This window comes from Uloborus diversus, chromosome 6 (assembly GCF_026930045.1).
Source record: "Uloborus diversus isolate 005 chromosome 6, Udiv.v.3.1, whole genome shotgun sequence".
Taxonomy (NCBI): Eukaryota; Metazoa; Arthropoda; class Arachnida; order Araneae; family Uloboridae; genus Uloborus; species Uloborus diversus.
The window spans coordinates 138,824,819-138,852,078 of NC_072736.1; the positions used below are offsets into that span (position 1 = coordinate 138,824,819).

The following is a 27,260-nucleotide window of genomic DNA, read 5'->3' on the forward strand; positions in this document are numbered from 1 at the left end:
TTTATAGAAAATAAACTGGATAGTCTTTGATGTTAAAATAAAATGGTCATGGATTATGGCGAGGGATTGGTGGTCGATAGCGTTTGTAGTACCCCATCGTGGTCGTTAGAATTTACCGAGACTGAATCTTATTGGTTTCAGAGACTGAATTTGATATGTAGTGTTTTTATTAATGGTTTTTTTTTCTTTTTTTTAAACAAAAAAAATCGAGCATCTTGTTTTCAAAACTTATTTTAACTAACAACAATTGAGAAGAAAAAATATCGAGAGAGATATATTAGAAGATTTTGATGTACGAAAGTAGACTTGTTTAGTTCTGGACAAACTGCAGTTCGACTTACGTGTATTTAAACATAGCTCCAGTGTCAATAAAGAAAAAGAGGGAAAAACAGGAAAATGTGATGTTTTATTCTTAATATATTATGCATAAATTTTGAATTTTAGAAGCCTTTAGTTTGCCGTAGTTTTGACAGTTTTCAAAATATATTAGAAATACCAGTTTTTTTTTTGAGATACAGTTCCATCTTTTTTACTTTTATTTTGAGCCAAAAGAGAGGCTTAGTGGTTAAGAGTTAGCCTCTTACGCTCAGGGGCGGGGACAACCGTTGGCCCGGGTCCAAGCCTGAAAAAGTCCCGAGATTTTAAAAATGAAGGGTGAAATATATGTAGAGACGTAGGGGTAAACAATATCGAGGAGGGGGGGGGGGCGTAAAAATAATTTTGGACGGGCCCCAAAATTTGTGTGCCCCTTCTTACGCCCACGGTCGCAGCTTTAAACCAAGCTCCAGTTGATGGACTCTCAAGATACTTTTCAAGAAATCGTCTCGTCCATGTCGTATTGTAATGCGGAATGTAAAAGAGGCTTTGAAAATTCGCTTGGCCTTGAATGCTCACGGTAAAATTAATTTCAACTGCAGTTTCATATCGAAAAAATTTAGATGCCTTCATCTGGTAGGAAAACTGAGTGTCAAAATTATCGTGGTCATGGCTATCCACCGATAGAGGTGGTACATGAAATAATGTATGTCAGCTCTTGGGAATATACTGCAAATGTTGGAAAACTAATACGCAGCCCCAACAATACAAAACAACTTATTTTTTGGGAAAAGTGTTTTTAATATAAAAGACCTCATAAACGTTGCTTTAGTGCTCAATCGATTCAAACAAGTCAGGCATTTCTGCAAAAAAAAAAAAAAATAAATAAATAAATAAATAAATAAATAAAAATTCCTGAATAAAATGCGAAAAAAATCCCCAAAAATACCGTACTACCAATGGGTTGAGCATCAGACAATCATCAATAACTTTAACTCAGAGACAATTATCAATAAGATATTTTATTATATCTTAGAATTCAACTGAATCTTTGAATCATTGCTTTAATCCAATCGACTTTATCTGACACTTTGGAAAAGATAGTGCTTATTCCTGGAGTAGCACAGAGAGCGGTTTCTTGGTTGTCTCGCGTTGCTCGGCTTGTTGCTCCAAAAATATACCATTTGTTTTCTATTTTGCAAACAAGAGGTCCACCGCTGTCACCCTATAAAACGAAGCATAATCAGTAAAGAGGTCTAAAACTGTTTAAAATGTTCCTGTAATTTTGTGGTAAAATGTATTGCATCCATGTTGCAAAAACTTTTTACTGTAAAATTGTACGACAGGAGAAACAAAAATGCTGTGGCTAGTTGCACTTATTAAAACTAACAAAATGCAAGCAGTGGGGTTCGAACCTGTCTTCTTATTATTGCAGACCGGTACACTATCCCCCATACAAAATATGACTCGAGGACAGAGCGAGATTGGAAACTTTTATGCTTTACACCGTGAGTCAGGTAATGTACCAATTGGTACTGTAATCGCTTACTTGTCCCGGTAACATTACTGTAATTTTTTTTGAATATCGTAGACACTATATTTTACAGCAATACTTTTCTTAAAAGTTTCCTGAATTTTTACCAATGTACAGTAAATATTTTTGTCTTCCTTAAAGTCCTTCACACGCGAATGACAAGCAATTAAACATACACTATTAAAATGAAGATTCAACGTCTAGCAAAGATTCCGACTTATCCACGGACCTTCAAGATACCTAATCATTATTTCTCTGGTTAAGTAAAAGTGATAGTAATCAGCGAATTCTTACTTTCGCCAAAATGTCGGTTCAACTCGGAAGATAAATAGCGGATCGGAAAACCGTTTCGTCAATGGTTGGGACAAACCAAACCTGGCAGCATTGTGAAGGCTACACAGATAATAATTGCAGCATTACGACGTAGCCAGGTTAGGTTTGCCCCAATTATAGGGAAGAAATTTTTTCTAACATCTCGCGATGCAAAAGGGAGTCCATTTTATAACTTTTTTTTTTTTTAACTTGGGCAATTTGTTTTTAGAAGACCACTTTGGATTCCCTTCTAGGCCTTGCTGTTTTTTTTTTATCTTCTACGCAAAATGCCACGAGAAAACGTTTTTTGTGACTTTCGTCGTGATGATATGTTTCTAAATATCTATTTTCCACACATTTTATTGACCTAAACACTTTGGAGCTCTTCCAAAGATTTTTTGAATAAAGTATTTAAGATTTACTTGACAAATTTTCAAGCTAAGGAATATTTTTAGTTCTGTAGTCGGGGCAAACCTAACCTGGCGGCTTAGTAATGCTGTGATTAGGAACTGTGTAGCATCCATCATGCTACCAGGTTAGGTTTGCCGCAACTATGAATATAAATATATCATAGTAGCAAGTCCATTGACGTGGTTTAATTTCTTGTAGTTTAATGTAACGCTTCAATTAGGAGAACTTTAAAATAAGACTGCTTAATGTAAAGGAGGAAGATTAGATTTTTTATCTGGAAAACTTTCTAACCAAGGAACAATACGATAGTGTAATAATAGAAAAAAAAATGCAATCAAAAGAGCAAAGTAAAACATGTTTTAGACGCATAAATTGTTTGCCCACGTATCCCCGTAATCGAAACACGATGCCTCAAAGTTTGCCAAAATGCTAAGAAAAGTCGCCAAATTTAGCGAGTTTCGGTATGTAATAGAAAGCATCTTTCACGCACTTAGCAGACGGTGAAATTGTTGACGAGAAAAAGGGACCTTCAATTTCTTGCAGGGCCTTCAAAGATTGCTCTTTCTTAAAATTTCGTAAACTTCAAGGTAAGGGGACAAGAGAGTAAATAATTTTTGCACCAAAAAAGTCTCGTGTGCTCTTTCGATTGCTATTTATTTTAATCTTTTTTCATTTTTACACAATTCATGTGGCTCCCTGGTGTGATATTTTACAGCATGAAAATACTCACTTTGCAAGGAGTATTCCCTACATTTTCTACACAAATCTGAGATTCTGTATTGATATCATCGGTATCGCAATCTTGCTCAGATACAACAACTTGCTTAGTCTGTTTTAAGAGCACATTTGAGCCAGTTCCTATTTATCAAAAAATTAAAATAAAAAAAAAGTTACAGAATTTTCAAAGACAATATGAAAATTAATTAATCAATAAACAAATAATATTCAACAAATACATTGAATGCCCATTGCAACAAACTTTAAAGGACCTCAAATTTTGTTCGTTGTAACGGGAACCTTGTTACAACGGAATTCAAGCAATATAACGGAAATTTAAACGACGTTTCATTTTATATAAACGGATTTTTCATTGTATCGGTAGTCGTTGTAATGAGAGTTTACTGTACATAAATAAAAATAGATAATTTTAAAAAATCCTTAAAATAACAAGTTTTTTTACCTTGTGGATTTTTCGTATTAGTTTAATGAAAATAATTATAACACCTTAATACTAACCTTAAAAGCGCTAAAAAGTAATTTGAGAGCTCTAAATATTTTCTTGAATGTAAAACATGAATAATACGCGGAGTAACAACATTGTTACAAAACTTACCTTTTTATATAGTTTTACAGAGCTTATACTTCCTGAAAAAAAAGAAACATTATCGCTAGGGGCTTTCCATAAATGACAATACTTTCCATCAATTTTTGACCCCCTCGCCCTTTGTCATAACGTCGTGTCACAAGTCACCATACCCCCTCACCCCCCCTTGTTATATGTCACACTGTTTTTCATAAACATGCTCTTATAAAAATGTGTGATGTCACTCTTCTTGTTGTACCCTTGTACAACATTATTATATATACAGAACTATAGATACAGAAAAACAAACGATTAGTTTCCTCAAATATTTCAGAATGAAATTGCATTTAACGTTTTCAATTTCCATGAATATTGCTTTTTTTTTTTGAGTTTTTTTCACTTGAGTTAAACATATTCGTTAGTCTTTTGTTTGGTTAATAGACTTATTTTTATGATTTCCTATGGAGAAAAAAAAAGAATCTTAAGAGAGATACATTATCCCCGTTTCCTTCCGGTTCTCCTTAGAAAGAGTAATGACAGAGGAACACTCGAAAATATGATCTGGGGCTCTTTAAAACTTGACGCAAATTTTACTTTTCGTAAGCTATCACATATTTCAGTATTCAACCACGACACAAAAATAAAAGGAAGTTTTAAGTTTGACATGTGTGTTTGTGTGTCTGTCTGTGGCATCGTAGCTCTTAAAGGGATAAACCAATTTGATTTAAAAAAATTAATACATTTTTGAAAGGGGCTTGATCGACAGTGTTCCTAGCTATGTCACATCTTCATCTTTGCAGGACTTTAAATTACCGGAAATAATTAAAAACTACGATAATTCGCACTCTTCCGCAGTTCAGGGAGCGAAAAACTACTCACATATTTTAAAGTATTAGTATCAATTTAAAAAATATTGTTTTTATGTATGATTTTAACTTCTAAGTTATATAGAACTAAAAAACCATAATCTTTTTTAGCAAATTTTAAATGTAAGTCGAAGTTTTTATTGACACGATCAGTAACGATTTTATTGTTGAAAGACAAGAAGAGAGAAGGAGAGAGATGAATGTTTATAAATGCTCGTATGTTGCCATTTTCTATTTCTTAAAAAATAATAAAATACTTGTAACTGATTTTAGTAAGCCAAGGCATTCAAAAGGAATTTCAATTTTCGCGCTTGATTCTGCTTTTAGGAATAGCAAAGCCTTCGCATTATCTTTCATTTTTCCAGCTTTCCTATATTATCTAGAATTTTTTTATTGTATTTAAATACCCGCGAGATCATTAGAAAATCTTCCTTCAGGGACGGTTTTAAATTTTTTCGAATTTAATATTTAGTTTTTGTTTTCTCTTACCTCTGGTTTCTCCCCACCCAGTAGTGTAGCATGCAGTTCCTTCTGGCAGTTCCCATCCTTGTCCAGGCAAGCAAGCTGGTTGTACTCCGTCTGTAAATTTGACGGGTGCATTCAATTTTATTAAGGTCATGTCATGATGGGTGTCGTAGTTTTCCATCTGGAATGACAAACAACAAACTTTTTCTTCGTTTAATTTTCATTATCATCATAGCAACTATGTTTTTAAAAAATGTTCATAAAATATGTTCAAAACGTTCTTCATGCACCTTTTAAACCCTCCGTACATTGTCGTGGCACTTCTGCCATAAATAATGAGCAATGGATTGATCTTTCCCTGTTTTTCTGCAATGTTGCGAAAAGAAAACTTCTCTTCTAGTCTGATGTTTATTAATGCTGTCAAAGTATTTTGTCAGCATATATTTGACCCCTCCCCCTCCCCCTTGTCAATTTTGCGGGTGTGGCCGTGAGGTCACACCCGCAACACGTACAAATCATTGTTTTTTTAAGTACAAAAAAGACGTTTCAGAAAGTCAATTACTTCATAGTAATAATGTCTCCTTGCATTTGAATATCACAACTAAAAGCCGAAGTTCAACATTTCAGCAATAAAGTGCAAATATATGCTTAAAAATGTCACACCCGTGCACAACATAGGCGGCTCGTACGCGGGAGGGGGGAGGAGCAAGGGCATCAATTGCCCCTCAGACTTTCAACAGTAAAGGGGCTTTGCCCCATTGAGAAGAGATAAAATGGAGGGAGTGAAGACTCATTCATGAAACCAAGACCCCAAGTCACGTGATAGATTTTAAAGCAAAGCATTGGAAGAAATCGGGCTCCCTTCGCTTGTTTCACGTAAAACATGCCAACTATTCGTTGTTGCTGAGTCACGTGACTTGGGATCTTTGGATTAGCTTTTGCTGAGCCAATGATTGGACTTGCTTTCCCCATTTTTTTTTTTTTTTTTCAGAATAAACGATTAATAAAAAAAATGATAAAATTGATCGAGAATCGCTTTTAAAGAACAAAGAGCAATAAATACCGGCTATAAGATAATAAAAAAACGGTTATAAGATAACAAGGTCTTACTTCTTTTCCTTCGAGATTCGGGTAGGAAATTATTTTCACTGCATTTCTCATTTGGTGAAAGGAACTTTCTTCTCTTTTATTGTGACTTCCCAAGTGAATCGCAACGTAGAATGGATCGCTGATGCTGGAATTTAAGATAAAGCAAATTAACAATTTCTATTACTTTTATGCCCATTTAAATGCACACGATTTCATATGTTAATTTATTAGTTAAATATTTTAATGTTATAATTAGTTAAATACTACGTGTTACTTGTAGTATATTAAAATAACTACAAGTCAAGAGAACTTTTTTTTTTTTTTTTTTTTGTTCAATTTATTTTTGGCAATTTTCTGCGTTCAGCATTTAAGCAGATTGTTTGTTAATGCAAACTCAATAGGAAAATATAAATTTAAATGAATTTAATGGAAAATACATACGAAAAATAGCTTTTAAGAAGTTTTACTAAAATCTAGCACATTTTTGTGAATGTTGAGATTATTCAATTTCCCAATATCCACAAGTAATTGTGGCGGAATTCAGCTTCTTGCAGGAGCGTAGAAAAGTGCGTTTTTGACATTATTTCCAACAATTCTCGGTTTTAAGCCATATTACCCATTCTATACGGAAATATATGTACTTGCAAAAGCTGTCCTGAGACCCCCAGCCCCAGCCCTTGGTGAAAATTAATTTAGTGTTATTGGTTTACAGTAATCCCGGTAGCATCCTTTTTTTTTTCAGTAGTCAGCAACGGAGATTTAAAAAAAATAAATAAATTAATTAATTAAAAAAAAAAAAACCTCAAAAGTAGTCTGCAAGGTAGAACATCATTAGATTAGTCGAAATACTTGAATCGGCAAAAAGGAATGCTTGAAAAAAATTATTTTCAAATAAAAAAAGAACCGCCTTCAAAAAACAAAGAGGAACTAAAAAGTAAAAAAATAATTGTTCATACTTGCATACGATTTCCTACCCAAACGTATAAATCAAATTTCTTTTACAATTCCTGTACAAAAATCAACTAAACTAAACACCCAACTATAAAATAAACACCCGATTCTAATTACTATAAGATGAATTATTTTAATACCTAACTAATTATATACGATCTCTTAATTTTGAATAACCATTTGAAGTCGGGTCCTCCTATAAACTACTACCTAACGTAACTGAGTAGGTTTACTTTTAAAGACTCGCGTTCTGTTAAATTAGTGTTTAACTCAGGATAGGTGAGTTGTCATATACAGTGGTGGACAAAATTATAGACTCAATTTTTTTTCTTTTGTTTCAATTACAACATGACTCAGTTTAAATTATTTTCATTGAAGTAAAGATGAATAGTTAAAGAAATAGTTCTAAAATTAGTACATCTTATCAATTAAATTAAAAAATTCATGAAATTAGAAAGTATGCAAATTTAATATTTTATCATTATGTGAAATCTGGACAAAAGTATAAACTCAGAGGTAAAAAATCCAGGATTACGAGAAAGTTTCGTTCCAAAATGTTAATTTAACGCCATAGAATGAATAAATGTTGCCATCAGTGATTGCTAAAAGTTTTGTTTTTGGAAATTTATGAGAAGCATATAAATGCACCGCTGGACAAAATTATAAACTCTTTTTTTTTTTCATGTTTTCAATCATAATTTAACTCAGTTAAAAAAATTTTGTTCCAGTAAAGATAAATAACTGACTAAATAGTCCTAAATTCAGTATAACTCATAAATTTTATAAAATAAATAATTTAATTTAAAAAATCTCAACTTTAATATCTTTATAATACATGAAACCTGGACAAAAGTATCAACTCAAAAGTAAGAAACTCTGAAGTTTGGTAGAATTTTATCCAAATACTTAATCATTTAATATCCAAAAATGAACCAATGCTGAATTAGAAAATTACAAACTTACAATACTGCATAAACACAATTATAAGCTGACAATTTTTTTTTTTTTTTTTTTGAGTTTAGTTAAGTTACATTTGCAATTACTTCAGTAAAACAAAAGCATAGATTTAGGAAAATGTAATTTTGCTATTAACATGGATAGTATTGAAAAAAAAAAAATCAATATTTGAAATGTTTTAAAAATTAACACTGCATTAAATCTAGCCATTAGTGTAAACTACAAACTTTTAAAAACAAGTTGGGCCCCCAGTTTCCGAATTACCTCGAATATGCGAATGGGCATGTAGGTTTCACAAGAGTTTCCAACAGCTGATGAAAGTATTGCCATTTTTAATTCCTCTGTGGTTTGGTGCTGCCGATCATGATAAACTTCGCGAACCGTGGTCCCCTAAAGATTTTCAATCGGATTAAGATCCGGACTACGAGCTGGCCAATTTGATAACTTTGATACCCCAGCGCTTGAACCATTCTTTTGTACTTTTCGCTGTGTGTACACTCGCGTTATCTTGCTGAAATAATCAGTTACCTCCAGGAATCAGATGAGCAAAAGGTAAGAGATGATCTTCCAGTATTAATTGGTAATCTTCAGCGTTCGATCTTCCATTAAGAAATGCCAATCCTGCTTTACCATGCTGAGAGAGTTATTTATCTTTACTGGAACAAAAATTTTTTTAAACTAAATTAAATTATGATTGAAAAAATGAGAAAAAAAAGAGTTTCTAATTTTGTCCAGCGATGCATTTATAGGTTTCTCATAAATTTCCAAAAACAAAACTTTTAGCAATCACTGATGGCAACATGTATTCATTCTATGGCGTTAAATTAACATTTTCGAACGAAACTTTCTCGTAATCCTGGATTTTTTACCTTTGAGTTTATACTTTTGTCCAGGTTTCACGTAATGATAAAATATTAAATTTGCAAATTTTCTAATTTTATGAATTTTTTTATTTAATTGATAAGATATACTAATTTTAGAACTATTTCTTCAACTATTCATCTTTACTTCAATGAAAATAATTTAAACTGAGTCATGTCTTAATTGAAACAAAATAAAAAAAATTTGAGTCTATAATTTTGTCCACCACTGTATATTAGATAGTAGTTTATAGGAGGCCCGGACTTCAAATGGTTATTAAAAATTAAGTGATCGTATATAATTAGTTAGGTATTAAAATAATTCATCGTATAGTAATTAGAATCAGTGTTTATTTTATAGTTGGGTGTTTAGTTTAGTTGATTTTTGTACAGGAATTGTAGAATAAATTTGATTTATGCGTTTGGGTAGGAAATCGTATGCAAGTATGAACAATTATTTTTTTACTTTTTAGTTCCTCTTTGTATTTTGAAGGCGGTTCTTTTTTTTATTTGAAAATAATTTGTTTTTTGCTTTTTAGTGCTGTAAATATAAAATAAGTACGTAGGGTAGAGTATATGGTACACTCCTTACGTACATCTCGAGTCAGAAAGTGTCTAACACAGGAGTCTGAAAACAGCTAAGATGAGCAAAATAGAGAAAGAAATAGAGCACAACGTCTCGGAGATTTCCGAAGACTGAAGAAAGACTTTTTTAAATGCGCAATTATTTACAAAGAAAATTGTCTTCATCATCAGTTTGACTTTATCAAAGTATGCTTTCCGAAAAAAATCACGAGTCACTAAAAAACAACAGAAATCGATTTAACTTTGCCCATATAATTTGAAGAGTTTTCTTGATTTTTCAAGAATCCCATCTTCAGATACTGACCTGATGAAGATGTGATCACCTAGGAAGTATATACCTTTTTAAACGAGAAATAAAAAAATAGAATTTTCCATATTGGTCTATGCGTGTTTGAGTTTACGGGGGACATACATAAAAAGATTTCGACGAATCGAGACCGCCTTTTTTGAAGTCGATTAAAAAAAGAAAAAAATCTTAATGCGCATAACATTTTATACGATTGGCACTAAAAACTGATTTTTGTTCCTCTCCAATATTTATTTGTGCGCTAGTTTAGTTAGAACCATTTAAACGCCAATGGTTTTCCTGACTATTTTATATTTCACAATAATACGTGTCACGTAACTCGTGAAAAAAGTAGCATTTCTTCTTGCTTGGCCACGTTCAACATCACACTAGAAACAGAGTATCTACTGTGATGTTGTATATATGAAGATCAAAATACTACTAAAGCAATGATACTAAATGAATTTCCTGTTTGCTTCAGAAATCTTTATGCAAAATTTGCGATATGACTACTACTGTCTAATACAGGGTAATATTTAGGGGGGGGGGGTTTCCCCCAAGGCAAGAACCCTTCTAAAAAGGAAAAATACCCCTCAAAACACCCCCCCCCACCCTTAACATGCTCCCCTGATTAATATTAATGTTTTATGGTACTTTCTTTAACATTGAGTAATGAAAGTACCTTTGTTTTATGGCACTTTCTTTAACAATGGATTTTATATTTAATCGTTTAATATTGAAAATAAATGAAGTTTATTGTTTTTTGCCCCTAACTTTTTTCTGAAGAACAAATATGGTGAAGCAAAGGTTTGGGACCTAAGTTAGATCACTCCATTAAACAAAAAAACTATAAAAATCGGTTCACTAAGTGAGACGCTTTGAATTTACAAACAACAAAGCGCGAATATGAAATTTGAAGAGTTTCCACGATTTCTCCAGTATCCCTTATACCCGGACTTGAAGACTATTAGACGACCGGGAGAAGTATACCGTTTCAAGCAGAAAAAGAATTTTTCTAATCGGTCGAGACATCTTCTAGTAATCGGGCATCATAGTGCATAAAAAAGTTCCAACGAAGTCTGTTAATTAGTACTGCCATAACTGTAAATTAAACTGAAGGCGTCATGAAATATTAAATCTAGAATAGTCAAACTTCAGAAATTGGACATCAGTTACGATATACAGTAAAACCTGTGAAGTTGACCACCTCTCTAAGTTGACCGCTTTTTTCAGGCACGGAATTAGCCCTTCTCATATAAATCAACCTCTGTAAGTTGACCACCTGTTTAATTTGACCACTAAAGTAGTAAACCGCAAGTAGTCAACTTACACAGGTTTCACTGTAATAAATAAGGAATATAAGTTTAATCAGCGGGGGGAGGGAATTTTTGTCTTCAATTCCCCTTGAATTGAACGCTAAATGTATTTCAAAACTGAAATATTTGAAAAAAAAAAAAAAAAAACTTAATGACTAAATGAAGTTATTTATTAGCAAAAATTTTTTATATTAAATTAATTAACTCAACTATTTTTGTAGCAAAATAGATTTAATTTACTCATTTGCTACATAAGTAATTAATACATTAGTAAGACTATACTTAAAATTAACGGACGGCTCCGTGAAAATCAAACATCCCGATGTGTGAGAATTAAATATTGTTCAAGACAAGATTCCTCCGTCGAAAATTCACCGTTCACGCCAAACCATGTGACCTGTAAGTGACGTATTGCGCAGTGACGAAAGCTGTTCTACGTAGCCGCAACGTATGGAATTTAAAGTTTCTTAGATTTCTCCGAAACCCCTCATCAGATCCAGACAAAATTAACATGGGACCATCTGGAAAGCATACCCTTCCAAACAAAAAAATATTTTTTCAAATCGGTCCAGTATTCTTCAAGTAATACGAAAACACACATAAAAAGCCGCAAGACGAAATCATAACCTCCTTTTTTGAAGTCGGTTAATAAAATGCTAAATAAAAATTTAAGGGTAAAAGGAAGGCTGAAAAGCTGTAAAATAAATAGAAAACTGAGATCGGGAGCAAGTGCTGTTAGCCTCTTTAGCCACTCAGAACTCTCGCGTAAATTCAGGTGCATGTTTTTCTTTTCACATTTTTTTCCTATTTCACTTTTAACTGCATTTTTCTGCTTTAATTTTGAGAAATTTGATCAGAAAGCGGAAAAAAATCTTTTCAATTTAGAAATCGTAAAAGGCCTGCTCGATAATCTGCAGCAGGCGTCGCAGCGTTGCGCTGTTTCTGCTACCGGTATGGAAACTAACAATAAAATTTAATTTTATAACAATGCAAAAACCTTACCGCATATCAGTCATCATTTAAATACTAAACATTAATTATGTTGTTGTTACCTTCTAAAACTGATGAAGGAATATTATTCACATTGGTTAATGGCACGGCCATTTAATCGCAATTCAAACTCGCTGACTTGAAATAGTACTTAACAATGGCGCCAGGGTGTTTTGGGGTCCCAATTCCCTACTGCCCTGTCTTTTTAGGACCAACTTACCCTTACCCTATGAGGAAAAACCTTACTCTTACGTCTGTTCCTGTGCCACAATTGGTGACCCGGACGTTATCAACCTTCTGATCCTGCTCTCTGAACTTCCAAATGGTCTCTAAATCGAACCAAAGTACAGAAAGAGCTCGAAGAAATATCAGAAATAAGATGGTTTGGTCAGATATGATTTTTTACGCATATATTTGCCTCTTATTCCGGGACCTGTAAAATTTGACTTTTGTTTTTTATATATTTGAATATAAGAAGTTTTCTTACATCATTACATGAAGTCAAAACTTAATGGGAAAAAAAAAAAACGTGAAAAATGATTTGTATGTGTTGCGGATGTGATTGTACAGACACACCCGCAACACATGCAAATCATTATATTTTACAAACAAATTTCTTTTATAAAAGCGGCACTTCATGTTATGCTACATAACGGCTCCTTATGTTGAAATATTTGAAAATTAAAAGCCGCAGTTTAAAACTTCTGGAATGTTGTGCAAATGTATGTGTAAAAGAGTCACGCCCGTGCAAATGGATTGAAGTAAAAAGAAAGTTGCTGTCGTGCATCATACTTACGAGATAAAGCAATGAGCTGCAGTCAGTACCCACTGATCATTGATGAGAGTTCCCCCACAGAAATGAGAATGAGAATGAGTCTTTAATCTGAGTGACACTTGCCACGGCCAGCTGTGAGGTCTTGCTACTCGACCTCCTACCATTCGGTCTGCACTCGAAAAAGTAGTATCGGGTGCAAAGGGTGTGTTCCCGCATTCGAAAGTACCATGTGGTATTTGTTCTCCTTCAGAAAAGAAAGAAAAAAAAAACATTCAAAATGTGCCTAATGGTTGGTTTTGTTCTTTTTTCGATAACAGCTTTCTGCTGTTTAGGTCCCTCAGTTCCAAATTAGTCGCTACTATTTGCCAACATTTTTATGGAATTGGGGAACGTCCAGTCAGGAAGAGTCTATCAGAATGAGGGGGGGGGGGGAAAGTAAAATTTTAACGCGCATGCTTCGTTCATTTCAATGTGACTGTGCTTGACTTATAGGCTAGCACACATCTGCAAAAGCTGGCATCCCTGAAAAGTAATAGGTGAGTCCATTTTCGTTTGTAAACCGGATGTCCGCCTTTCCATCTCATCGGAGGTTGGACAGTAGTTACATCGACGCTTTTGCTCTAAATTATTTATTGAAATTTAATAACTATGGGCTAAATATTGAAATAGCTTGTTTTACGATTATGACTGAACATTTTTCAGAGATTTCAGGGTGATATGCTATCCATCAACAACATTTATTTTTCATGCATGCCTTAATTAAATCAGTACGAAATTAGTTACAAAAATACAGGGTTTGCATATCCAACACAAACCGTTTTGTAAAGACCCTTGCACCAGTAACCGCAAAAAACTATCTTGAAACTACCAACTCGTAGGTTTATTATGAAGCTAACTGATTTTTATGGTTCTCTGGTGAATACAATCCTTACAAAATGAGGCGTGGCTTAAGAGTGTACGATCTTTGGTTCTTTGAAACTAAATGATCCTGATCTAAGAAGGAAAGGAGGGAATGCTTGGAAATGATGCTGACTGATAGCAAAGCACCATAAAATCTATAAAAATTGTTGAAACAAAGTCAAGAAATAACCAGTATCAAATATCGGTACAAAAGTATGCAAATGTAGCAACTATTTTCGGACGAAGGGAGTATATGTCATACAAGTTAGTTTTACCACATTCTTCCTCGTCAGAGCCATCTCCACAGTCATCCATACCGTCGCATTTCTTTTCATTGTGGTAGCATTTTCTATTACCGCACTGAGAAAACCCTTCATCACACATTGTCTCTGAAATGATTCGTAACATATTATTAATTTAATTTAAATGTAACGTTATTGATTGCAATTTCTTTACATATCGCTCATTTGGAAGAAGAGTGCCACAATACGAAGAAATGAAATTTTACAGGGGAAGCGTTTGAAGTTTAACTCTTCAGGCATTTTGCACTAAGAAAAGTAAGTTCGCTGTGCTCTCCAGTGGTTAATAATCAAAAAAAAAAACTGTCATTATTTTTCAAAGAACAACGTCCTTTGAAGGCCTTTAAGCGAAAAAAAAATTAAAAATTTCGTATTGTAGCACTCTTCTTCCAAACGAGCAAAATATCGTCACCTCAGAACAAGTAGGATATCTTAGTGTTATTCCTGGGATTAGATGTCTTAGTGTTGCTTGAGGCGACGATATATAGTATATATATATATATTAGGGTGGTTCTTTTTTTGAAGTTGTAGATATTTTATGCAACGCCCCCTCAATTCATTGTAAAAACCTTAAGGAACAATTCATTAAACAATGTTTTTTAATTTTATCAAATATAAAGGGTGTCCGAAAAGTCCTTGACACATTTAAAAAATTCATATAAACATATTGTCGTATGAATTTGCGGTTTGCACCATAAAAATAACTTTTAAATCGTTTTTGGTGACATGGGAAAACGTAAAAAGGAATGAAAATTACTGAACGAAGAATACAAGCATAGCATACCCTGACTGCGAAATGCTTTTCTTCTCCTTTTTTTTCTCCTTTTCATTTTCTTTCTTTTTTTTGAGCAATTACGGTTGCTTATTGCTTTCATTTGACTGTTTTTGGCGTCCTATCATTTTATTTTCCCTTCGCCACCCTCCGCACCAGCACCGTCTACCGGCTCCTCACGATGCTGCTCCTACAGCGAAAACCGTCTCAATGTTGCATCCATGTCCTAGACACACGCATATACATACACAACTACACACACACACACACACACACACACCTACACACATACACACACGCATACATACAGACACCTACACATACACACACGCATACATACAGACACCTACACATACACACACGCATACATACAGACACCTACACATACACACACGCACAAACATACACACACATACACACAACTACCCACACATTCATGCCTGCACACTGACACAAACACATATGCCTACACACGCATACACATATCCCCCCCCCACACACATTCATACACACAACTACCCACACACTTATGCCAGCACACAGACACAAACACACATGCCTACACACACATATACATACCCCCTACACACAAACACACATACCCCCACACACAAACACACACGCCTACATACACACACTCGTGATTGCGAAAAACATAATTTGAATTCAAGAGGTCAAAATTCAAATTAATTTTTCTTTTTCCGATGTCATAAAAACTCTTGAACCTGTGAAGTATTATGGTGCAAACCGCAAATTCATACGACAATTTGTTGGTTTTCTATGAATTTTTTTAATGTGTCAAGGACTTTTCGGACACCCTGTATATCTATCTAAACCTGCCAACATTTTTTTAATATTATTTTTTTCTGTATATTTTTGGTTCACAACATGTGAACTCTCACCTCCGTGGCATGTCACACACCTGGTATGACTGTTAATGTTGCCTAATAACTTGTTTAATTAAAAGTATATTCTTATTTATCTATTATTCCTTTCACAAGAGTCTCAAATACTAATTGTTTAAGTATATTTAATTGTTTAATATTGTGTTTTAGTTCGTTTTAGCAGGTTAAGGAATCATGACACACAATTAATTCTCACTTCCGTTCCCTAAACACAAAACGCCATTTCTCATTAACACGTGGCAGTAATAACATCGCATTTTATTTTCCATGATACAAGTGAAACCCCTTGTTTATTTTCATCCATAGAAAAGTTGTGAGATTTTTGTCGAAAAATAAGAAGATAGATTTTGTTTGAAAAACTAAGTGTGGTTATTTTGAACTCTTACCTCCGTGAACTTGAATTTCAGGGATGTAAATTAATGTAAAAAAAGAAGTGAATATGTTTTTATATGTTTAATATGTGCAGATTGTAGCAACGGAGAAAAAAATATTTTCCTAAAAAATGTATCCATTAGGCCTATATTAATGGAAAATTCCTCACCTCCGTGACAGACCTTATCAATGTCATTATTTCTGAGGTGAAAATAAATGATGGAGAGGAAATACATCAATTATAGGTATTTACCAAAATTATAAATTGCCAGTATATCCTCAAATTTACTAAATACAGTTTTTAACATACATTTGAAACTACTAATTAAACCGTACTTTAATTAAGAGGGCTTAATATTATATTCCCACTAATCACTAAAATAGCTCATTGTTTGCACAAGTAACAAAATTACTACTTTGATTTTAAATTGGCCTCGATTTTTAAACATTAAAAGTTTTTTTTTAATTATTATTTCCGTGAACAAGGCATTTTTTTATTTAGGAGTAAAATAATTGGAACTTAGCTGGGCCATTGTTTAAGGTTACTTCTAGTAGGTAACACTTTCATGTAAGAATGAAAAGAAAAAGAAAACAAAAGGTTTCGAAATTGAAAAATATTTGCGCTCAAGTTACATTTTCTGGAGAATGATCCTTAAGTGCTCATTAGCATCGGAACTAATTGGAATTTTCCATCGAAATTTCGCCAACATATTCTTGAATAGTTTTTCTAGCACTTTATGACATAAAAAAGTGGATTTTTTGACCAGTCTAAACTAGTTTCCTACGATCTAGGGTTTTACATTTAGTAGTTTCTTATTTGATTGTTCGGAGGTAAGTCTCTCTCTAAGTCAAACTGTTACGTTATATTGAGCATATCAATCGTAACTTTTTAAAGAGTATACCACAACTTGATATTTTTCTGCGTCATTGTGATTTTTCTTAAATCAGTCTATCAAAGTTCAATTAAGTAAATAATACTTTAACACTTTAAACTTGGTATCTATTTTTTTTTTTTTTAATATCGTGACGATAACCATTGCTTTGGGCCAATCAGGTTGTTTTCATAATGTTCCACTAAAGTATTGGACTGTCACTCGTTCTCTGTAGTTTGAGAAAGATGAACTACAAATAGAGTTAGTGCATCTTATTTAAGTCGCATTTTTCATTGTTGCGGAGCTAGGGTTACCAGAGTGAAATTTAGGGTTTTGCCAAATTAGCCAAAAATAATATTTTATTTAATAAATAATTCACGTACCGCTCATAATTGTTCCCAGTGAAAACTCAACAAACGCGATAACTTGCCAGAAAAGACAACCACTCAAACACTCCCTCCGACCCAAAATGGCTCATCTTAAACTGATGCGTCGGCTCTTATATATAGGGGCCTTAGGCCAATGTAGTCTGCTCACAACGTCATGTTAAGACGAGTCTGTCTGAATGAGGGAGAAAAGTAAAAATTGGACGCGCATGGTTCGTTAGCTTCAATGTGACTCTGCGTAATTTCGATGCTAACCATAGAGTAAAGAAATTACATAGAGAGGCCTCCGGCTCAAATAAATTGAAGCCAGAAGTTGCACCGCTGTATCCCAAGATCCTTAGCTTCTTGCTAAATATTTTGAGATACATTTTGATTCAAAACATTCCATTACTGAATCTCAATTGGTTGTTAGTTTAAACTCGGATACTGTTGCAAGTTTATGAAGCACGTTTTTGAAATTGCATTAAAGCATGAATTAAAATGCAAACCAATCCTCCAGCTACTTTATTTGGTCTCTTTGCGAGATTGGTGAAAACTATTCTCGCGAAGCGATAAAGTTATCATAACCCCGTTCATCATTGCACCGTTGTATCCCATAATTTCGGCTTCAATTTCATCTCATTTTTACGCGAGACGGGGCCTCTCTGTATAAATTTCTTTACTCTATGATGCTAGTACACATTTGCAAATGCTGGCGTCCCTGAAAACTAATAGATGCGTCCATTTCCGCCAGTAAGCCGGATGTAATAGTCTTCCCATTTCATCAGTGGTCAGACTGTAGCCGAACAAAAAACCAAGCAAATGAAAATGTTTAAAGAATTCAAAAAGCTCTATTAAGGGTAACTTTACTGACGAACCAAATTAAAAGAAAATCTTTAAGAAAATTTTAAATTTTACCTCCGAATATTGAAAGTGTTACTTCTCACTTACCATTTAACGTAGCTACAACATGTAGCAGAAATCCTCTGCGACCTCGAGAAAATTGATAATTCGTTTCAAAGGAAAACACAACTTCATTGGTGGTCAAGAAAATAGGATGAGGTATCTGACTGCCGCATAATGAGAGTGCAGGTATTTCGTTTATGTAAAGACGAAGTTTATCCATTTCACAGAACTCAGAAGGATTTATGTCAAAATCTTTAAAATCTATTTTGATGCTCTGAAATTAAGAAAAAGTATATTCCATAACGAAAAAAGCACACTCGCTACAAACATATAATCAGAGTTTGTTAATCCACTTGCAGTATGCCATTAAGCTTCCTGTGATTCATTTTGAAAGCTTTTTCTCTGAATAAAATTATTACATCTTGATTTTCATTGTACAAAATATCGAATACATAAATAAATATATACATAAAAAAAACACAGCGGGTTCATATTACTTGCACCTGAAGTCAAAGACACCACTTCTAATTGAATAAGTTACCGCCCTATAGCCAGGGCTAAGACAGAAATACATGAATTACGCCGCCAGCTCAGTCAATTCCAGCTGAGGACTGCAGTTTCGTGCTTATTAGCACTCATCAGCCCGGCATAGGAGTGACTGAGCTAGAGGTGGAAAACCTCTTAAGGAAGCCAAGAGTGCCAAACAAACTGGCAGCTAATACAGAATTAGCACTAAGCAGGCAGCTATAGGGCGGTAGCTTATTGAATACACCTTCCTTGCCTTCAATATTCGAGTTGAACCGAACCATTGCTTCCTGTCTGGTTAGTGCTACTTCTGTATTAGCTGCCAGTTTGTTTGGCACTCTTAGCTTCCTTAAGAGGTTTTCCACCTCCAGCTCAGTCACTCCTATGCCGGGCTGATGAGTGCTAATAAGCACGAAACTGCAGTCCTCGGCTGGAATTGGCTGAGCTGGCGGTGTATTTCATGTACACCACTTCTAAGTTTTTCTGTGATCAAATTTTATTCATTTAGTGGAGAAGAGTAAATTTGAAATTGATATTGTACCTCCATAATGTTTTAAATTGGTAATTACAATATATGGCAATAAAACTGTCAGAAACTTCTAGCTGTGGTAAGTCAAAAAGAAAATGGGGTCCCATGTTACTATCCCCTCCTCTAGTATTTGAAATGTTATGGATCAACTGTAGTCACAACTTAAAGACTGCAAATACAGGAAATTCACAGCAAAATAACGACGTAAAGAAAGAGGTAGGGGGGCACAAATGAACACGGGCTGATGTAAGCATGGTATATTTCATTAAGATCACTTGAAGCAAAAACTTTTAGAAACTCTTTATTGATGGTAGTTTTAGTCCTTGTGAAACTTTTAGAGCAATATGCAATTTTCTGTTTCTGTGGTGACAACTTCTTCATTTTAGCAGGTGGTGTACGTAATTTCGGTATTCTTCACGGTAAAACACATTTCAAACTGCGTAAATAATAAGCTAAGTTTAATTATTGCAAGCCACTGTCTGAACGTTTTAAACATTTAGGTAAATTTGTGACACTATTTAAATCTTTTTATTGAATTTAAAATTCTTCAGTTAGCAAGTTAGTCCTACGGCAAATGATGGGGCACTTATGAACCCAACATCTGGGTCATTGTGGGTGAACAGTTCATATATCCTTTCCATATTATTAATATTAGAATACAATATTATAATTGAAAACAAAAATGCAAACATTTGTAGTTATAATTTTTTTATAATTATGAGTTCATTCAATTTATGAATTCACTGTTATTTTTTTTTCAAAAAAATAGTTATTTATTTATCTACCTATTTACAGTGGCTCCCAAAAGTGTTCGTACACCTTGAAATTTTGTAGTAAAACCAAAATAACGCAAAACTGAATTCGAATATGAAGTCCAATTTTTTTTTTCACACCATTCCTATGCCATTATGATTAAAACCCAGTAGTTTTTTTCAAAATATTTCCGAATTTTACTTTTGAAATTTGTCAAAAAACGATGAGACAAAGAAAAAATACGCCACAAAAGTCATCGTACACTGAATAAATTTCGAATAAATTCATGGTTAAAATTAAAATATGTGATTTTTTTTATTATTTTTCATTGTAATCACACTGTAAAGTCATTTGCCTTTAATTTTTTGTTTATTTATTCCTTAAAATACTGCTTATTATTTTTAAATGGCACGTATGCGTAGAAAACAACAAACAAGATTCGAAATTTGATTTTTTTTTCCCTCACAGTAGCCATAAATTGATTTGAAATGTCTCTAAATTAGATAATTTATACCATTCTATAGTGAAGTGCTGGATAAAATGCTTTAAAGATAAGAATCGGATCGAAAACAAGGTAAGAAAAGGTCAACCGGCAAAGTTAACAAAGCGTGATCGGAGGTTTATAGTTAAAAAAAATATGAAAAGTACACATTGCAGAACTGAAAAAGTTTCTGCAGGATTGAATGAAAAATTTTACGTTTAATTTTCACCTAAAATTGTTCGCCAAATTCTCTGATTAGCTGGATTAAAGAGGACCTCTTCCCGCAGAAATTTTCTTGTTCGTACGAAAAACAGTAAACTTACGCTTTTCGTCGTAAAATCAATGATAAATAAGCTCAAAACGTTTTGGAACAACGTCTAACTTATAGATGAAAATAAATTCAATATTTTGGGTTAAATTGTTGTATAATTGTCAATAGAAGAAAAAATGAGGAATTTAATCTTAAAAACTTAGCTGGATCAGTTAATCAGGACGGTGAAGGTGTTCTTGTGTGAGGGTGCATAACAGCATCAGGACTTGGTAGTTTGGAATTTTTTGATGAAATAATGAATCATGCTGTTCAGTTAAATATTTCAAAAAACAATTTCAAACTATTAGCCCAAAATTTGGCAATCGGAAACAACTTTGTTTTTTTTATCAAAATAACGATAAGAAGTACACGTTTGCGTTTGGTGCCTCAAAAATTGTCCTTAAACTTAGAAATATCTCTTCAATCGCCAGATTTAAACTTCTTGGAACATATTTGGAGATATCTGGTGGCTAGATTACGAAAATACACCATTGAAACGAAAAGCGAACTAGAAACAGTAAGACTCTAAGTGCGGCTGAACACTTATTCAGAAATTGTATAAAAAAGAAAGAAAAAACAATGAAATCAATTCCCAGACGTTTAAAAGCTGTTGTTGATACTGCATGATATTCTACTAAATAATAATTTTGTAAAAAGTTAGATTATTTACTAATTTTTTGACATTTTTTCAAAGTGTATGAAGACTTTTGTGAGATAAAATTTCCGGCGCTTTTTGGTTTTTGATTTAAAAAAAAATAAGTTTTAATGTTTTATTAAAAAAATTTGCGTAGTTTTGTTAAAAATAGATCATAGATCATATAATTAAATACCTATTCCGAAATATTAATTCTAACCAATGCATAGGGGCCTATTTCATTGAAAATCGTAGGTGTACGAACACTTTTGGGAGTCTTTGTATGTATTTTGTTGCTGAATAATTAGTCAACAATTTCGTGTTATTGAACAGATACAAGAAATAAAAAGATAGATAATATTTTAACTTGCTTAAAAACTTAAGTGAAGCTCAGTGGCTTAGTGGTGTAGCCATTCGCGCTACCACGCCGCAGGACCAGGTTCTATTCCCGGGTCGGCCATGGTCGATTTAAGCGTTCATCCGGTTCATCCCTTCATTGGGTCGACACAGGAGTGCCCTTTCAGTCGACACAGTAGAACTTGGCCCCCGTGCCACTGGGTTTGGTTTTAAAATCACTTTTATGATGCTCTATAGTATGAAGCCAAGAAGCAATATAGTCGCATAATGAGAATAATCTTTGCATAATAATATATTTTCTGTAGTATGCAGTAAGTTTTTTTCTTGTCTATTCAGCGGTCCGAGCATGCTGCGAAATTTTGAAAATTTGACAGGGTTACATATTTAGGGTGAAATATTTTCTTATTCATACATTGCTGTACATTTTAACCTGACACAGTATTGGTTGTAAACCCTTCAATGTTTAATAATGTTTCACATTATAGAGTTTTTCTATGAGATATTATGATTGTTTTGGTTTTTTAATCTTTTTCAAATTTGCCGTCCTATAGTGGCAGATGTGAACAACATTTACAAAATATATACTAAAGTAAAGGAAAAAATTCAAAAAATTCCATGACCAAAAGAAAAGACTATTCAGTCATGGGGACACACTTGCCCTGAGAAATCGATAATATTTTTTTGAAAAATGAACGAAAGAAAAAAAAGAGAAATTGTTTACTCATGCCCCACCCCCTTTCCTTACGTGACTTGGCATTACTGTGGGTCCCTTTGTGGGTAAAATTCTCACTTGATCAAAGTTGATGCTGCTCTGATTTTTCAGATTGCCAAGACGACGGTTGTTTTTAATATTTATTAAAAAGTGAAATTTTCACGAGTCAGCCGTCACGAGTTACAAACCGTCTGCGGTTTGATTTTATTCACGATTTTTTCAAAGCCTTACGCAAGCAGACTTTACACTAAAAAAAAAAGTTTCGTTTTTTGTGTAAAATTACGCGTTTTTTTATAGGAAAAAACACTTATAAAAATGAACTTAAACAGTAAAATTTCATCTAAATGTAAAATTTCTAGATTAATAATTCTATCCTTTAAGATTGATAAATAACGTTATACGCTGTAAATAATGTTTATAATAGCTGTCTGAAAGATATTGCCCAGAAAACCATTATCTTCCTTGCCGCATCCGAATTACCATTTATTTTTTATGGATATGCCTCGTAGTACCTATTCAAGAAAACCACCATCATAATATGACAGGTGCAAATTTCTTAACCATTTCCATTCTATTCCATTTGTACGTAGAAACAAGGAACCCAACGAGTTGGGTTCTATCGCAATTCGTGAAAACACATAATTTGAACTCAAGACGTCAAAATTCAAATAATTTTTATTAAGCACTTTTATTATACTTGGCCTGATTGTCACGGAAAAATCTGAGGCCTGATTTTGCTTCTATCTGAGCAGCTAGACTACTAAGAGACTACGGGATTTCACTAAATGATTTGCTTAATCTTAAGGTACAACTTAACGCTGAAATATTAAAATTATAAAATAAAATTATTATTTCGGTCAGGATGGAAAACAGCAAATTTCACGTATTTCCCCGTTAAATCTTTGTATATAAAACCTATTGTGACAAGTTTTGTTTCCTTGCAACAGCAATATTAATAGTGATAATAATAAAATATTGAATCGAGGCTTCTCTGGAGAATGCATGAGATTTATCCAGTCTTAGCTTTTTTAGGATTTTTATCCTCATCTATGCCAATAATCGAAAACGATGCCAAGTAAAGACACAAATTAGGATCTTTATCATGAGTAACTTGTATGTTGTGAAATATGAATTAGTTTTGCAAACCTTTAATATTTAAATAGTTTTGACTAAATTAGTTCACAAACAAATCCTAGAGGGGTACAAGGATTAATTTTTACTGCCAAATGCTCAACGTTTTAGACACGTTTATAGGTTTTTTCCTTTTAGTACGAAGCATTTATATGAAACATTAAGGTGAAGTTTCGTGATGGTAACATTATTCTATTTCTGAAATACATTTACCCTAAAAAGAATAAAATAACAGGATTTTTAAAAAATACTAAACACTTTTCATAATGCACTCAAAAGGACAAAATAACTGTTCTGGGCCAGAAAGGACAATTTAAGTATTCCTGTAGTTTTCAAAAACCCCATGAAAATGACACCACAAACGAAGAAAAGTGCGGTTCTAATCATTTCAAACTAAACCTTCCCGATAAAAAAATATGCATGTTTCAACACTTCAAGTTATGATTAAAAGCTAGATAATGATAAAAAATTCTCTTCATGACGTGAGCCGCATTTTTCTTCGTTTGTGTTGTCATTTTCTTGGACTTTTTGAAAATTATAGGAATACTAAAATTTTCCTTTCTGACCCAGAACAGTTATTTTGTCCTTTTAAGTGCATTATGAAAAGTGCTTAGTATTTTTTAAAAAATTCTGTTATTTTATTATTTTTGAAAGTTATCCAGTTGATCTCAACTTACGTAACCTTCGGGAGCAGTTAACCTGTATTTGCAGCTCAGATCAGTTCTATACTCATTTTCTTTGCCGTAAAATGGGCTGGAAACAGTTGCTTCTTTATTGATGAGAAGGTGATATTCAGGTGGACATTGAAACTCCTCATCGCTTCCAAACTCTGCTCCTGAAAATTCATTCATAAAGCAAAAAACAATAGAGGAAAAGGTGTAAATATGGGCTCCCCTTCCTAGAGGCTATGGGAGGTACTGAAGACTGGTGAGGATTTTATATGATGCCACTTACTAATATTAGATAGCATATAAAGCAGTTGGAAACTTTATTTCAATGAGTGTAGATGCAGCGTGAGTTATTGTGCAAATTGCTGTTCTTTTGGACTTTTAAAGATGCATGTGAAGTTGTTTTCTTTTGATGTTGTAATGTTTGTTTAAATACAATATTTCATAGTGATATCCGTAAAGCGGAGATCTTACATTAATCTTTGAACTTTTACGTTACATTTGATAGTGTCCATCTTCTTTAGGTGTAGTTGGTGTAAATATGGGCCCCCATTTAAAGAGTTCCCATCTAATCATACCACTTTTTTTTTTAAATAATAAAAATTATTTCTCAAGCGATACAACTTGCATTTTTCCGTGATGAAAAGTTCTCTGAAGGCACCTCGGGAAGAGGTGTGGGTTAAATGTGTGTTGTGTGGAATATGGACCTACTTAGATTGTTCCGGGGCTGAAAGAGTCATTTATGTCTGCGATTTCTGCAAATATCCCCCCCTCCCTGTAATAAATAGGGGTGGGTGCCACAAAGCGGATAGGTTTTCGAAGAACGCTCGAAAATTGTAGTTTTTGGATTTTTATCGTAACAGTTTCGGTTTTATTTCCTAGCAGGGTTCTTGAACTTCAAAACAAAAGTGATTTTTGTATTATTTCAAACCCAATATTTATTTATTTATTATCAAACTTTACAAACATTTGAAAAACCCGCTTTGCCCTACCAGGGAACCCAAAGCGTGTAAGCTTAACTAATTGTGATTTGCTGCACCTACCAATCAAATATGAAGTTATAAATGATTAAAATAGTTGACTATAGCTACCTGCCATTATATAAAAAATATAAAACAGTTGTAATTATCCAATTTAAAGTCAGCACATTTGTTTGTAAAACATAAAGAAATAACTGATTCAATTCATAGAATAATTAATTGCCATCCTAAAAAAATAACTTTTCAAAGTTATACTTGTCCTATTGAAATAGAAAATCTAAGTCAGCACACGAGTCAAGAAATTATAAATAAATATATATTATTGAATCCTATACCCGCTTTGCCCAAAGGCACGTTCTTCATTTCAATAATTATAACCTTAAATTTAAAAAAGAAACAAACGAAATGACTATCATAACATGACAATTAAAAAAAAGAAGCTGATCGTCGATTAATCACAAGTTACAAAACTTCAATTTTTTTTAGAAATGCATTATTTTTTTAATTTTAAGCATGGTTACGCCTTGCCGCTTCACTGCTGCTTCGCTGGGACTGATTAAAACTCGGGGGTGTTCAGGTAAACACACCATGAGGGGGGGGGGATACGAAGGCCTACCCGCTTTGGATGACTTACCAGGTTTGAGCCACCCTCCGCTAAATTCTCTACCATTTTGTATAGTTTTTAAGCTATTTTTAGTGACTTTTTTGAAGGGTGCCCATATTTACACCCCATTTTTTCTAGAGCTTTTCTAAAAACTTTTTTTAAATCGCCATTTTCGAAAGGAAATAATTGATATTAATTATTGTTTTGCCTTTTCGCGTTTAGAATACTTGTTACTATAGTTACTAATGAAAGACAAAAATTTAGAATTTTTCGAACTTTAAGTAATTTATAGTCGAAAACAAAAGAAGATGCCCATATTTACACCTTTTCCTCCAATAATAAATAAATAAAATGAAAAAGATCTCTTGTAGACTGGACACAAAAAATATTTAATGAACCAGGTTCTAGAACATACTATTTCTTTAAAATAATAAATAAGCGTCATACAGCTTTTTACGAATTAATTTTACTATACCGCCTCTATTTCTTTTTTGCTCAATTTTTAATTTAAATTTAAATTGGCTGCTTTAAAATTAGCCTAAACATAAAGATATCAAGATTAACTGCAATTTTTTAGTGTTTTAATCATGAAATCATATACTTATTTTATTGTATACGTTTTACTGCGAAAGCCAAGTTTACAGAAATAGTTGTTGGATTTTAAAGTCATTTTGAATATTTATCTATAAAACTGTGAGCTCCATGGAGCAGTTAACTTTACAAAAACAAAACGATATCTTACCATAAAAAGCAGCAAAGAAAGTTAGAAACAAAAATACTGTACGTGAAATCGTCATCGTATCTCAGTAGGTTTTAATTTAGAGCAATCCTTTTAAAATTTTTACTCATTTTAATAATCATAAAAGATTTCGGAACAGGTGAAAAAATTCTCTCTTTCGAACAAATCAACAAATGGAGATTGTGTCTGAGATTGGATCAAAGTTCACTTTTTTATTGGGTTGCATAATTTCTCACTTGCTTAAGAAATATCTTTGTAGTTGAAGAATCACGTTCTTTTTCTTCTTTCAATGGGCTTCATAGGTGGGAATTAATTCAAGTAACCAAAAAAAAAAAAAAAAATAAAATAAAAAAATTAGTTTGAATTTTGAAATCTTGAATTCAAATTAGGTTTTTCGCACTCAAGAATTGCGATAAGATACAACTCGTGGA

The 27,260-nt window shown here is 33.2% G+C and overlaps 1 protein-coding gene across 1 annotated transcript; it reads right to left on the minus strand.

The window, feature by feature from the left end:
- Positions 1-1,354: 1,354 nt before the first annotated feature.
- Positions 1,355-26,931, minus strand: LOC129225216 (plasminogen-like). Its single transcript, XM_054859785.1, has 9 exons — positions 26,833-26,931; positions 24,516-24,673; positions 18,452-18,680; positions 14,191-14,304; positions 13,037-13,259; positions 6,317-6,440; positions 5,231-5,387; positions 3,303-3,430; positions 1,355-1,540 (listed from the first exon to the last, which is right to left on the minus strand). The coding sequence occupies exons 1-9, from the start codon at positions 26,885-26,887 to the stop codon at positions 1,355-1,357; spliced, it is 1,374 nt and encodes a 457-aa protein (XP_054715760.1). The 5' UTR covers positions 26,888-26,931.
- Between the last annotated feature and the right edge of the window lie 329 nt (positions 26,932-27,260).

What these genes read in the sequence shown, in the direction of transcription:
- LOC129225216 (XM_054859785.1), bottom strand. Translation starts at nt 26,887, where the DNA reads ATGACGATTTCACGTACAGTATTTTTGTTTCTAACTTTCTTTGCTGCT. An exon ending in TTTCTTTGCTGCTTTTTATG is followed by an intron (nt 24,674 to 26,832) that starts GTAAGATATCGT and finishes ATGAATTTTCAG; the next exon opens with GAGCAGAGTTTGGAAGCGAT. An exon ending in TAGGGAATACTCCTTGCAAA is followed by an intron (nt 1,541 to 3,302) that starts GTGAGTATTTTC and finishes TTCGTTTTATAG; the next exon opens with GGTGACAGCGGTGGACCTCT.